The sequence below is a fragment of the Tinamus guttatus genome, unplaced genomic scaffold (genome assembly GCF_059628265.1).
Source record: "Tinamus guttatus ecotype Peru unplaced genomic scaffold, ASM5962826v1 Tinamus_guttatus_pri_ptg000134l, whole genome shotgun sequence".
NCBI lineage: Eukaryota > Metazoa > Chordata > Aves > Tinamiformes > Tinamidae > Tinamus > Tinamus guttatus.
In genome coordinates this window covers 141,100-155,010 of record NW_028288668.1, presented here as the reverse complement: position 1 = coordinate 155,010, position 13,911 = coordinate 141,100, and the positions used below count along the sequence as shown (strand labels likewise).

At 40.1% G+C, this 13,911-nt stretch overlaps 1 protein-coding gene across 1 annotated transcript in view; it reads left to right on the top strand.

Annotated features, from left to right (window-relative positions):
* The window catches only part of OCA2 (OCA2 melanosomal transmembrane protein), a 162,946-nt gene extending 151,187 nt beyond the window's left edge, over positions 1-11,759 (top strand). Inside the window, exon 23 of the mRNA XM_010222642.2 lies at positions 11,672-11,759. Coding sequence (XP_010220944.2) covers positions 11,672-11,759 — 88 coding nt within the window. The remainder of the gene's footprint in view (positions 1-11,671) is intronic.
* Positions 11,760-13,911: the final 2,152 nt, after the last annotated feature.

Genomic DNA, 13,911 nt, shown 5'->3' with positions numbered 1-13,911 from the left:
GCTTAATAACTGAATGTTGGTTTGTATTTTTAACTTAATAACTCTTTAAGGATTGCAGGAATTTCAGATAAACGTGTATGCTAATTCATGCCACTTTTAGCTCCGCATTTCTTCCTCTTCCCTATTACCTCCCACTCCCGTAAGCATTCTGATAATACGCTGAAGACTAGATCTATGTAATGTAAGCTGCTGCAAAGATGGTTCCCTTTCTGTAATCATTCTTGAATTAAGGTAAGCCTTTCGCACATCTGAAGATCAGTTAGCTACTTATAAGAAATATGATTTAAAAAAAAAGAATGTTTTTGAAAAGCTTTTTGTTCCTTTCATTCCACCAAAGCCTGATTTTTCATCTGCTTTCCTGTGCTGTGAACATGTCTGTGTCTTTCTCACCTAATAACTTCTGAATAAGCATGTCAACTTCAAACACATTTCACAGGGGAAGGGATGGTGGGGGAATGGATTTATTTTTCCAATATAATTTAAATTCCTGAAATTTCATAAAAATTAGTGGCAGGGAAAAGAATCTCTATTAATATTCCCGCTGAGGGAGAGTTTACATTATGAGCCCACACTTCTTTACACACTGAAAAATCCTTGCAGGAGCGCATCTTTGTAAACTCAAAAAGTTCTATTGGTGCTTGTCACTTCTTAGACAGAAAGTCAATCAAACTTAAGACACAAATTGGTAGGACATAAGGTTTCATTATTTCTCAGTTTTTATAGAGCTGCTTGCCAGAAAGGCAAGATTCATCTCACCTGATTTCTACCTGCAGCGCTGATGTCTGTAGCTGAACTAGTCACTCCCAGCTCCCTATATAGTTCATGTTAAGAAATAAGAACTTTTTGAGGGTAATTCATTTCCTAATGTAGACATCTATAATCAAAGAAACTGTCCTAGATGGAGCAATAGTTCAGCAGATTTAGCAGTAGGAAGCAGATTTAGCCCCTTACAGATGTGTCTCACAATATGTATTCCTTTCCTGCATATTCATGAGCTGCCTTTCTAAGGACAGTAGTGGTGAAACAGACAGCAGGGGGTGTGGAATGGTCTCTATTTGAGATGCAAGGAGAGGGCTGTGAGCCAGAGCTTCTATATAAAGAGACTGATGCCACTGCAATGTGGGTGAGATGGTTTGTCCAGAGTGTGCTTATAGTTAATTAGACTTAAAGGAAAATTGATCATTTGTGCCTTTGGTTTAAACAAACAAGTAGGTGACCTGCCATCTATTTCAGGATCTTCTATCTTCAGTATGGGGTAGAACATATATTCCGTTATGTCTAGGAATGGAGTTTGACTTGGTCAGCAGCAGGGTGGAAAATAGTTCTATTCTGACAAACTAGCTCTGTACTTTTTAATGTGAAGCTAGGGAGAAGCAAATTAATGGGAGATGGGAGGAAAGAGAGTTTAGGAAGCAAACAAGCTAAGCCATGCAGAGATGACTGTAAGAAAAGAAGAATCAGTAAAATGATTGCTCATTACAACATGCTCAGTTAGATTAGGCAGTCGGTATCGTTGCTGAAGAAGAGTCTTTTGATTCAAGATTATCAAACTGAGGAACTGATTTTCTAATGAAATAATGTACTTCATCAGTTACAAGAACTATCCTTGAGACTGCTGGATTGACTTTATTTTCTTGAAAAAAAATGTTTTTCAGAACATAGTTTTGAAAAACATTTTGCATGAGGTAGAACACAAAGGTAACTTAAATGTCAGGAAAAGACATGTGATCCAGAAAGCCTAGGCAACACTGCTAGTGGGTGGCTGATGCATACTTGCCTTCCTAGAGCAGCAATCCAGCTCTTCTGCAGAGACAGAGGTGGGAGGACAGAGGCAGAAATTAGAGAAGCAACTGAGCATAGTTTTCACCCACTCTTTAAAAATGTAGATATAATGCTTTTATAATACTTAAAACTCTATTGATTTTATTCCTGTATTTCCCTCATTTCAATCTCTCTGTAGTCCTTCTTTCTGCTGTAGGCCTGAGTAACACTGGCACTAAAATGTGTTAGACGCCCACATTGGGTGTGGGTGTGTGGTCTTTCTCAAAGAAACTCCTGAAAAGTTAAAGCATATGTTTTTAGGAGTAGAAAATAGTTTTTTTTTCATGTTCTGATCTTTCAACTGACCTTAAAGGTTGCCTGCCATCTATAATAATTAGACATTCAGTTTAACACAATCAACATTTGTGATTGACTTGCAAGTCTCTGGACTGGTCGTGTAGCTAGATCAGGTTCAAACCATTCTACTAATGGTACTTTTTTTTTTGTCTCCTCCATACCATGCACTTTATAACCTGCCCATTTGTTAGGTCCTCTCTTTCAGGGTGTAAGCAGTTCATGGTTGTTATATATATTTGCAACACAGTCTGTGGGGATATATATTCATATAGTGGATGTTTGTTTAATGCTTTGTACATGGGAGCCTTAACTTGTTGAGGAACTTATGCAACAACATTCACTTCACTTAACCTTACTTTGCTCCTGCACTTGGAATTAGATCTGAAATTAATTAAAGCTTTCCTCACAACCGGTCGAGAGAGAGAAGCACCTCAACAGAGATTCATCCCACTGATCCTCCTCACACATTGCCTTCCTTCTGCTCTCCACTGACGGAGTGCACACCAGTACAGGCATGGGGCAGGAGGGAATGGGCACTGCCCTGTAGCATTGTGTAGGGCTTGGGAGGATCCAGCTGGCCCATTAAGATACCTCTCTAGGTACCTCTACCTATCTCATTACGTAGATTCATGGGAGAGGGAAAAAATGCGGCTTTCCCAAGGAGCTGAATCAATTTCTTGTATTTGCACTTGCTAAATTTTAGAAGAATGTCAAGGTTTTATAAGAAAACCAGAAGAAACAAACTGAGAACCTAAGTAGCTTTGGGGTCTCAAACATCCAAGGATGATATGAAATTGTGATGATAAACTCAAAAAATCACATGCAGCTCATCTTGAACCTTTATGCTACAGATGACCATGGCATGTCCTCGTTTATTTCCTAAGTAGTCAAGAAGGAAACCAGTTTGTCTATACAGAACATATTCCCATAATACTTAAATTAAACTTACCATGTACAAAACTGTCTAGTAAAAAATACTTCAAGGACCTTTGTATTTCTAAAGACACCAAATGTATGATAGAAAATAAAACAAGTAATGCAATAATGGCACACAGTTTTACTCTCTGTGTTTCCTCTGTTTTCTGTGATGACTTAGAAACAAAACAAAGCAAAACAGAGGTGAGTTAAATCTGAATTATCTTTGAAGGGAAAGAAATGAATAAAAAGAGCAGAAAGGTATTTTCAAAGTACTTCAGTTAGTTGACTGGAATCTAGAAACCAACTACTGTACCTAAGCTCCTTTCTTAAGTAGTTAATGATAATAGTGTTTCACAGAATCACAGAATGGTTGAGTTTGGAAGCAACCTCTAGAGATCATCTAGTCCAACCTCTCTGCTCAAGCCAGAACACTCAGAGCATGTTGCACAGAGTCACATCCAGGCGGGTTTTGAGTATCTCCAAAGAAGGAGAATCCACAACTTCTCTCAGCAGCCTGTTCCAGGGCTCTGGAAAGCAGTTCAGTAAAGCAGTTTTAACTCATATGGAGATGAAACTTCCTGTGTTTCAATTTATACCCATTACCCCTTGTCCTGTCTACGGTCACCATCATGATGAATTTGGCCCCATTCTCCCTACATTCTCCCTTCAGATACTTACACATATTGATCAGATCTCCTCTCAATCTTCTCCAGGCTAAACAGGCCCAGATTGCTTAGTCTTTCCATAACTTAGTCCATAACTTAGATGCTGCAGTGCCTTAATTATCTTTGTTGCTCTGTACTGGACCATCTCTAGAAGCTCCACGTCCCTCTTGTACTGGGGAGCACAGAACTGCACACAATACTCCAGGCGCAGCCTCACCAGAGCTGACGAAAGAGGGAGGAAAAATCACCTCCTTCGACCTGCTGGCAACACTCCTTTTGATGCAGGCCAGGATCCCATTGGCTTTCTTGGCCGCAAAGGCACACTGCTGCCCCATGGTTAACTTGTCAACCAGGACTCGCAAATCCCTCCACGGGGCTGCTTTCCAGCAGGTCAATCCCTAATCTGCACTGATGCCTGGGGTTATTCCTCCCCAGGTGCATGACCCTGCACTTGTCCTTGTTGAACCTCATGAGGTTCCTCTCTGCCCAACTCTCAACCTGTCTAGGTCCCTCTGAATGACAGCACAGCTTTCTGGATTGTCAGCTCCATCCAGTTTTGTATCATCTGCAAACTTGCTGAGCGTGCACTCTGTGCCCTTGTCCAACTCAATGATGAACAAGTAAAACAGTACTGGGCCCAGTACACCAGCACTGGGCCTTGGAGGACAGCACTGGCCATAGGCCTCCAACTAGACTAGACACCATTTATCACTACCCTCTGAGCTCTGCCATCCAGCCAGTCCTCCATCTACCCCACTGTCCACTCATCTAACCCACTCTTCCTGAGCTTCCCCGTGTGGATGTTATAGGAGATGGTCGTAAAAGCCTTGCTGAAGTCAAGGTAGGTAACATCCACTGCTCTCCTCTCATCCATCCAGCTATTGCAGAAGGTCAAACACAACTTCCCCTTCGTGAATTTGTGCTGACTGCTCCTTATCACCTTCTTGTCCTTCACATGCTTAGAGATGGTCTGTAGGATGAGCTGTTTCATCACCTTTCCAGGGATGGAGATGATGCTGACTTGAGTGTAGTTTTTGGCTCCTCCCTCTTGTCCTTTTTGAAGACTACAGTGATGTTAGCTTTCTTCCAGTCCTCCGGCACCTCCCCCAAAAATTAGTTTCTGTATTTCTTTCCTTTTAGTCTGGAGGATTTCATATTTCCTTCTGAAACTGCATATTTGTTTCTAGTAGAAAGGTTAGCTGCTGTTGTCATCTAACTTTTAATGTATTGCTATTTTTAAATAATCATTTATAGCATTTTTCACTAGGATTGATATATTTTTCTATTTTTTTTCATGGAACATCATACAGGTGTCTCCTAACAGATTGCTGGCTTTTCACAAAGGAAATACTTTTGGATAGTTATCAGTCACCTGTTCTGAGAGGTCTGTGCCACAGAGACCTGAGAGCCAGAGACATACTGCAACAAATATTTCTGCAAACAGTCAGTTAAATTTGCAAGGTGGAACTGGCAGATCCACTGTTATCTTGCCATGGAAGTTTAAACTTTTTTTTTCAACTAATGAAGACTTTGGATGGCCAAAGAAAGGCTCATTGCCAGTTCTGCACATAAAAGTGTTGACGTTACAGTGAAGTACTTTTAGGAGGATGTTCTTGAATGTAGGAGGGCAAAACTTAATACCTCTGATTTTTCTCTCAGGATCTGATTTTCCTGATCTGAGATTCACTACTGGCAGTGACTCTATGGGAAATCTTGGCATAGAATCTAAAGAGATAGAGTATCAGGAGAAATTATTATAATTTTAGCAATCAGAATAAAGTAGGGTTATAGGTTTTTTTCAGTGATTTAAATTACACGGTAACTACTATGTATGGTAACTAGTAGGTATCCACACCGTAATTTTTATGTAATTCCAGGCTGTGTGAAATTCACAACAGTTTAATGTTGCATTAATGATCTCTGGTAGCCTAGGCCACCTGCTTTCTGAGCTACAACAGGTGCTTGGATTTGAAGGGGTCATAGGCATGTGATAAACAATTTTAGTTATTTTATTTAAGCAATCAGGAAGGCCTTATACTTTCAGGTAAACTGGACTAGTATATTGAAGATTTGGAATGACAAAAAGTTTGATGCAACCAAACTGGCAGGAAATACATAAGGCAGATATTGTATTCAAAGAACAGGTGAGAGAAAATAGGATGCCAGGAAAGTAAGTAAAGATGTAATAAGAACAGAGAGACTACTTCCCTACATATTGTGATACGGTTTTAAGAATGAGTTTGTGATTATTATCAAACTTCTAGAGTAAAACATTGCGTATGATCAGTGTCTGCCCTGTAATGAGATGAAAGTATCCCTCACCCCTCTTTTAGTAAATACTGTTTATCATGACATGCTGTTCTTCAGGTGTGCAAATGATGCTTTCTCACTCTGTATGAACAAGTGGATGGGTGAGAAGCTTATACCATATGAACTACAGAATTTGTATTAAACTGGTATGCAGGGAGAAGAGCAAAATGCTAAAGCTGATGCAAATCCAACCAATATTATTTAAATTGCACACGAATGTAAGTGAGAGTGGAAGCTAGCTCCAGCTCTTCCCACTGTCTACCACTAGGCTTCTTTCATGACCACAAACTTGATCTTGGGAGATTTCTGCTGTGTCTTTCCTACTGCCAGCTCCCCATGCTTTGAAGGCATGGTACCTCCATGGACCTCTCCTTGAGGATGCACAGGCTGTTGTAGTGACTCAGAAATATCAGAAAGACAGGTACTGTTGTGCCTATATGCATGACTTCTACAGGTGAGAACACTTCATATGTTGTGTCACAGAATTGAGCTGAAAGGAACTGTAAGAGATCATTTAGCCCAGGAAGATGAAATACAGGCTCCTAAAGGCCTCATTAGTATTATTTAGTAAATAATATGGGATAAACTTATCACCTGAGAAAACTCAAACATATCCATAAACAAATAATAAAAATAGGATTTATACCCAGAATCATAACATAGAAATTTCCTTATTTTCTAAGTAATACAGAACCAGAAACCTTGCACCCAAGAAGGATCAAGCATAAATAGGTCATTATCAACAACAAAAAATCACTGGCTGTTTTTGTGCCCTTGTTTTTCTTCTCTTAGTATGTATTTCATCTTTACCTTTATAGAGTTTAATCTTGTTCATTTCACATTCTCACTTGACTCTGTTAAGAACATGCTGAATTTTGTTCTCCACAAAGTCTCCTGACTGCCACAGTGGGGTGATTTGCAATATTTCTCCCTATTGGATCGCTGAATTTATTAATAAGTAAAACTGTTCAAGAGAAATGCCCGTGGGTCTCACTTGAAATGTCCTCACTATCTCACAGAGAACTAATATCTGCTAATATTTAAGGTGTGTGATTTCATCTAGACTGCAGTTTTAGGTGTAGATTTCTAGTAAGAAGAAAATGAGGGAAGAGACAGGGGGGAGAGGGTTAAAGCCTTTTATTTCTTGTAGGTGACTTCTTCCTCTCCAGCAGTGAAAACTCAGGTATAGTCTCCCTGAGATGGCTGTGAGGTCAGGACAGACCTTTTGTTCCATTTGCATACATCTGCAGTGTCGGTCTGTCTGTCCCATACTGTCTGCAGTGTGGGAGAAGGAAATAGAAGACTGGCTCAAGACAGGACATATTTACCCTGTTCTCCTGCTTTGTTTAGAAAAAAATTGTGTCAGATGGGTTACAAGGTTGGACAAAAGTGTGATTTTATACCCAAAATTTCAGTTTCTCAATAGTTTGAATTTTTAGTTCAAGAAAAGCTTTTTATAATTTCAAAGCTCTGCTGATTGATTGTTTTTTTATGAGTAGGAGATGTTCTATGTTTGATTTTGAGTAACATGCTGAAAATGAGAATTCGTAGAAGTATTTTTGTGTTTTTTTAAAATGTGCTCCTAGGTTTGCTGTAAGAAGACTCAGGTACCTAAACATTACATTTTAAGTAGCCTGGGACAGGAGTTGTATTGTCATTTTGGGGGTGCAAAAGGTAGTGTTTGGACACCAGACTGACTCAGGTAATTGATTAACCATTCAGTAACTAATATTCACTGGCTCACTTAGTATTATCTCTTCCCTCTCCTTGCTACACAGATTCAAAAGTGGATTTAAACTAATTATTTTAGTGCTCAGACCAATGGGCCTGAAATCCAGTTCTGAAGTTAAGGGGTAATCATCCATGCAGTGAGAATAATGGCTTCATAGTTGGGCCTTATGCAAATATCCAAGATAAATAAATGAAATGAGCTACCTACCCAGGATGGCTGTGCATAGTTCCAGCTGCAAACAAGACTCGCACTGTGATAGTGGGGGGCTCTGATTACTATTCTTACATGATTGCATGTTGTCCTGTGTAATTCATCCATATGTTGCACAGACCTCCTTTGAGCTGGAATGAGTTTTTCTGTTCTCTTTTTTAACGGTAGAGTAGCCATTGAATCTGTTCTTATTCTTCGCTCCTCTTGCCTCTCTGCACAAAGGCAGAATGGGTTATATTGCCATTCACTGCTGAGGTGCTGTGCCTTCTCCTGGGAGATTTGTTGGGCTGTATTAGCACAGATTAAGATCTGTGCTCTCCTCACTCCTCCCAGTACCAGTTTATTGTTTGCTAACTGTGAGGTCAATAACAGTCTGTTTTCTGTCAAATAACAGCCTGTTTTCTTATGGGACTTGTAGCAATCTCCGGTTCACCAGCCTGTCATGTGGATACAGCTGCAGGGAACATTCATCAGATATATTGCGGTCTGTAGAAGGATTTTTAAACCATGCTATTTTATTCCTACAATCATTTCCATTTCTGTTTTTTGCCCTATCTGGACACTTTTATATAAGGGAGATTAGGGAGGGTCAAAGATCAGGTATGCTAAGAGGAGCTAGAAAAGAGTCACTGTGGTCTGAAAAGCAATTAGCTAACTATCTTTTTTTTTTTTTTTTTGGCCTTCTTTTTCCCCCCTAGCATAATTCTAAGAGATATTTTAGCTGTCCTGTTTTGTAGCTTCATCATAATTTTGTGACTGGATAATGATTCAGCTTTTAGAGTAACGAGCCATTCAAAAGCAAGGGTCTGACCAGTTGATGTGGAAAAGAAATAGTGCTTATCTGAAGTGTATTTATACACTTGTTCATCTGAACAAAAAAGAAAAATAAATGAACATTTGCAAATGCATTTCAGATGTCTCAGGAAATACTTGAAACCTGTGATAATCTTATGAACCTTTTTATCCATTCTCCATGTTTTTCACATCCTCTTCCTTTCCTCCTCCTCTTCCTTTCTCTTCTTCCAATTCCAATTAGAAACTTAATAATTGATGCCTTTGAAGGGATAATACTGATAGTACTGCTACTGCCTGATACCAGAAGGCCCAAAGAGGCCAGCACACCAGGTCCTAAATGCAAGAGAAGTGGGGAAGAAAGCCCCTGAAGTCAGAAATTGGAACTGTCCTTCTAGGGCAGACCTCTAGGCACAGTATTTCATCACGGTGAGGATTCTCTTTGGCGGGATATTGAGAGAAATGAGATGATATGTCAGCCCTGCCGGTCTTGTCCTTTGTATATTTTCAGGCCTTGTAAGGGTCTCCTGTTGTTCCTGGCTTGCTTCTCTGTCTACAGGCTCCCTTGAATAGTGGATCAAGATGGTGGATCAAGAACAGACAAGTGTCATGGACAGGGTTGCTTTTCACTAAATAATTACAGCTTTTTTTTTCTTTAGAGTGTTTGGATGTTATTGCTTTCTTAATTATTCTTTAAGCTTTATAGCCCAGGGCTGTTTGTTTCTGTGTATTTGCAGTGTCCCCTGTTCCTGGTGAGATTCTCTTGTCAATATTTTGAAACAGTGGCTGTTAAGGTGAGGGCACCTCTGTTCTGCTGATTGAATCTGTGCCTGCATCAGTCAGCCTTTCAATGAAATAATGCTGGAAGAAACATGACTCAGGAGGATCCCAAGATTTAGAGTGATATTGCAGTAGCAGATAGAAAGAGGGAGAGTGGCCAGGCTGCAGTCAACCAATCAGAAATTTAAATTTCATTTCATATATGTGGTTTCACATGCTGAGGAAGTGGGAGGCTGTCCTAATGGCCCAAGAGGACCCTTCTAGCTGCAGCTTCTAGCTACAGAAAGAAGCTATTCATCCACACAAGCTAGGAAAATGGTCCCCTCCCCTGTCAGTTCTATGGACATTTCTTCATTAGCTCTCTGGTTTGCAAGGCCAAGGGAAATGGGTTCCTGGAATTTCCTCAAGGCCTCGTAGCAAGCAATGCAAAGGACACAACTAATATACCCACATATAAGAAGCAGTATGTGCTTCAAGGAAGAGAATAGATCAAATGCAGTACTTCAGAGAATATTGCCATGCTTTGATAAGGCATACTCAAAGTCTTGGCTGACCTTGACAAAAGCAATTACATACAGAAGGTCATTAGTGCTATGACTGCTTCTCATCTCAATTCTCCTTTTGATTTTAGTAATTTAAAACAAATGAATATGATCACAGTTGTGGTTCTTCCCAGTCCCTGAGTACTATACAATAATGTTGTGGCAGTTTCAGAAAACTCACCACCTTCTGTTCGCAAGTACGCGAGACCTGTGAATCTAGCAAAGCGGGACACAGCTGACCCTGCAGCATCTTTTCCAGCTGCCACTCCATGCTGCCTGTGTTTGTAAGGAAAGCTATAAAATCAGGTGTTGTCCGAAAAGTTTGGTGGTAAACAAATGACTCTTTTGATAGGATGGCAAGGCTTTAACACTTTTACAGCTGCCTGGAGATTATTTCCAACAGTCTAGAAAGCTACATTATATTTCTTTTCCATTAGTATTCAAGTATATTAAAGCTGGTGAGTGGTATAGAGAATGAATACTAGCAGTATATCACAGAATCACAGAATGGTTGAGGGTCCACAGAAAGGACCTATAGAGATCATCTAGTCCAACCCCCCTGCTCAAGCAGGGACAGCTAGAGCACGTGGCACAGGGTGGCATCCAGGCGGGTTTTGAAGATCTCCAGAGAAGGAGACTCCACAACCTCTCTGGGCAGCCTGTTCCAGGGCTGTCTCACAGTCAAGAGATTCTTTCTCACACAAAGATGAAACTTCCTGTGTTTTAATTTATACTGATTACCCTTTGTTCTGTCGCTGGCCGAGAAGAAGTGGGAAAGTAGTTCTCTATATGAATAGAGAACTACAGGTGTGGGAGATGGTACAGCTTGAGACAGAGCAGCACTCTCCCATGACCTTGAAGGACCAGTGCATACTGGTCCTCCTTTTGATGTTCCCATGCAAAACTTCTTACTTTAGAGAGTAGCTGGAGACAGTGCGGGGCCAGCTGATTACTGGCATCTGCAAGGTCATGAATCCAAAGCTGATTGGCTCTAGCAGACATTGTGTTAATATATAAGGTGTTCACTTGAGCAATAAAGGGATGCCGATTCGGCTCCTGATCCCGATTCCAATTCTGATTAAATACAAATTGGGATCCATGTAATCATTCGAAACATACAGGGGAACAATTTAAGAAGTTCCAGACATAAATTAAGAATAAGCACCACATGAGGGGCACACACATAATATGAAGTGATACATACTGAATGATCTATTGTAATGGTGAATAACTTCCAGGAATTGCTATTTTATCTGTACAACTGCATAGGGTCTTGAAAAAACAAAAACAAACAAACAAACAAACAAAAAGAAGGCTTGCTAGTCTCTGAGCATAAATTGGAAAAGATGCATTGAAGTCAATGAAATTATTCTGATGTTGACCATCCATGTTTTTAATAGGCTGTAAGTAGAAATGTAAACTTGAATTTTAGCGTCCTAGTCATTGTCATAATTTAGGAGTACCCCTGAGTTTTTGGCACTGCTGTAAACATATCTGGGGCTATGAACATGTAGGATAACTGTTAAACTTCCTTCTCATAGCCTGCTTGGAGAACAAAGTATTGTATTCTTACTGATTTTTTCTTTATTTCATTGTTGTTTCAGGTTGGGTTTCCCCATGATGACTGTGTCCTGCACCGTTGGGATGTGCTATCTCCTTGTTGCACATGTTGTAGTAGGTTGGAACTCTTAGTAACTTACACTTTCAAAACCCAAAGAAACTTTCCATCTCATTTAGTTTATAAAAGGTGCAAACACCCCACCATACAGTGTCAATCAAAATGGTCATCAGAGTCTGCTGGGTCAGCCTTACTCTTGTGTTTTCTGATCAATCTGCAGAACTAGACAGTCAAAATTAAAAGAGTCATATATTTAATTATAAATAATATTATTGTGCAGATAAAAAGGCAGCAGCACAAGGGAATATGCTGTGGCTGAAAGTTTCTACTGCCACAATTTGAGTGCAGTCACAGATAAAAAAACTCATTCACAATAGTAGATGTTCAGTAATTTCTTCTATGGCTTCATTTGTCTTTGTCAGTTTATTTAGCTATTTGTATTAAAGTACCTGATACCTGCAAGTTGTAATAATAGACACTTAACAGGCAGTCTGTACACTACAAAGGATGTATCATTATCTATGTTTAAAAATAAACACATCTCCTGAGAATGTGTTATGGAATAAATTGTTTTGGAACTGCAATAGCATTGTATGGAGGTTCTGTTTTTCATTTTAAAGTTTCTAATCAATGTTTTCTCCTGTAATATAAACTAATACCCCCTTTCCCTAACTGGACATAAAATGTGAGGAAGCACTGGTCATCTTTCATTTAATTATTAATTCACTTCCGTGGTGGAATACGCTAAATCTTTTAATAAGTTAATATGCTATATTGAAGAATGAGATCATGCTTTGGCTTTGATTTTGTTCCTGCTGATAATAATGTGTTAAACCACATATATTGTTTTGAGTAGTTGGCTGCCAGGCCAACTACGCAACAGGTCAGGCTCCTCATTATGAATATTAAGTCCTGGGAGGGAATCCAGGTTTCAGTCTCTGTCTTCAGATAAATGTGTTGATGGGGCAGGCCCAAATGGCAGTGGGTCTGACTGATCTCAAGTGACAGAAACCAGCAATGTCAAAGTTGGGACTCAGCTAGACTGGATCGAATTATAAGGAGTGGCAGAGGAGCAAATGCTGCTTCTCACCTGCACTTGTGTCTGGAGTTATCATGGGGAGGGAAAGGGAAGTGGTCACGTCTCTCACCTCACAGAGGAGGTAAGGTGAATGGTATATCCCCTTTTAAGCATAATTGGTTGCATCCCGTATTTAGATTTTTCTTTATTTATTTGAATTGAATGGAGCTACAGTGCTCACCCAGAGCAGGCTGGCTCTGCCCACCATGGCCCTTGCGCCCTGCGTGAGGCATGGGGCGGCAGCAGCAACTGATCTGGCAACCGTTGATCCGTTGACCATTGGTCTGGCAGGGCTGGCTCGTGTGGGTGGGTGCACATGGCGGTAGGGGAGCTGTGAACGCAGGAGAAGCCCCGGGGACAAGCCCCATTGACAACCACCACCACCCGCGACATACAAATAACTGCTTCCTTTCATGACAGCAGTTTGCACTACCGTGACAGGAATTTTGTTGCAATTAAAGAAACATTTATGCAAATCATCAATTTAACCATTGACCCCTGGTTAAAAATAATCACAGAGCTTTTCTTTTCTTTTTTAAATTGTCTTTCACATTCGTCATGTCTGAACAATCTCAGTGCAGCCACTGTTTGCACAAGAACTGCTGTATTAAACCCAATGAACCCAATAAACTCAATAAACCCCACCTCTGAAAGACATTTTTTCTTAACTGTTTTTGTTTGTCTGTTTGCTTGCTTTTTTCACTCACTAGATTTAATGCTATATTTCTTATCTTGTTCCATTAAAACACTATCAGCACATAGGAGTATAAAAATGAGAACATAAGACCTTGATGGATGAGACCTTTGCCTTAACTCACAAATTCTCTGAGGCAGTTTGGTGTAAGAGAGATGTCCTGGGCTTTAGAAGTGATACATCAAGAGGACTCAGATGAGATTTTTTCCCTTGTCCTGTCAAAGGAAGGCAAGTGTTGCACAGGGAGTAGACAGTCATAGTCATCATGCTTTTAGGGAGCTAAAGCTAAGGCTAAATTCATTCTGCTTCTCAGAAAATTCTTTATGAAGTTTTCTGCAGGATTTCCTTCAGATAAACTGGTTTTCCTTTGCTAAACACCCTTGTCACTTCGTTTGTGCAGCAGAGAAGTGCTTACTGAGAGCTCATGTGACAAAGCAAATGGTAAAAAGAAGAT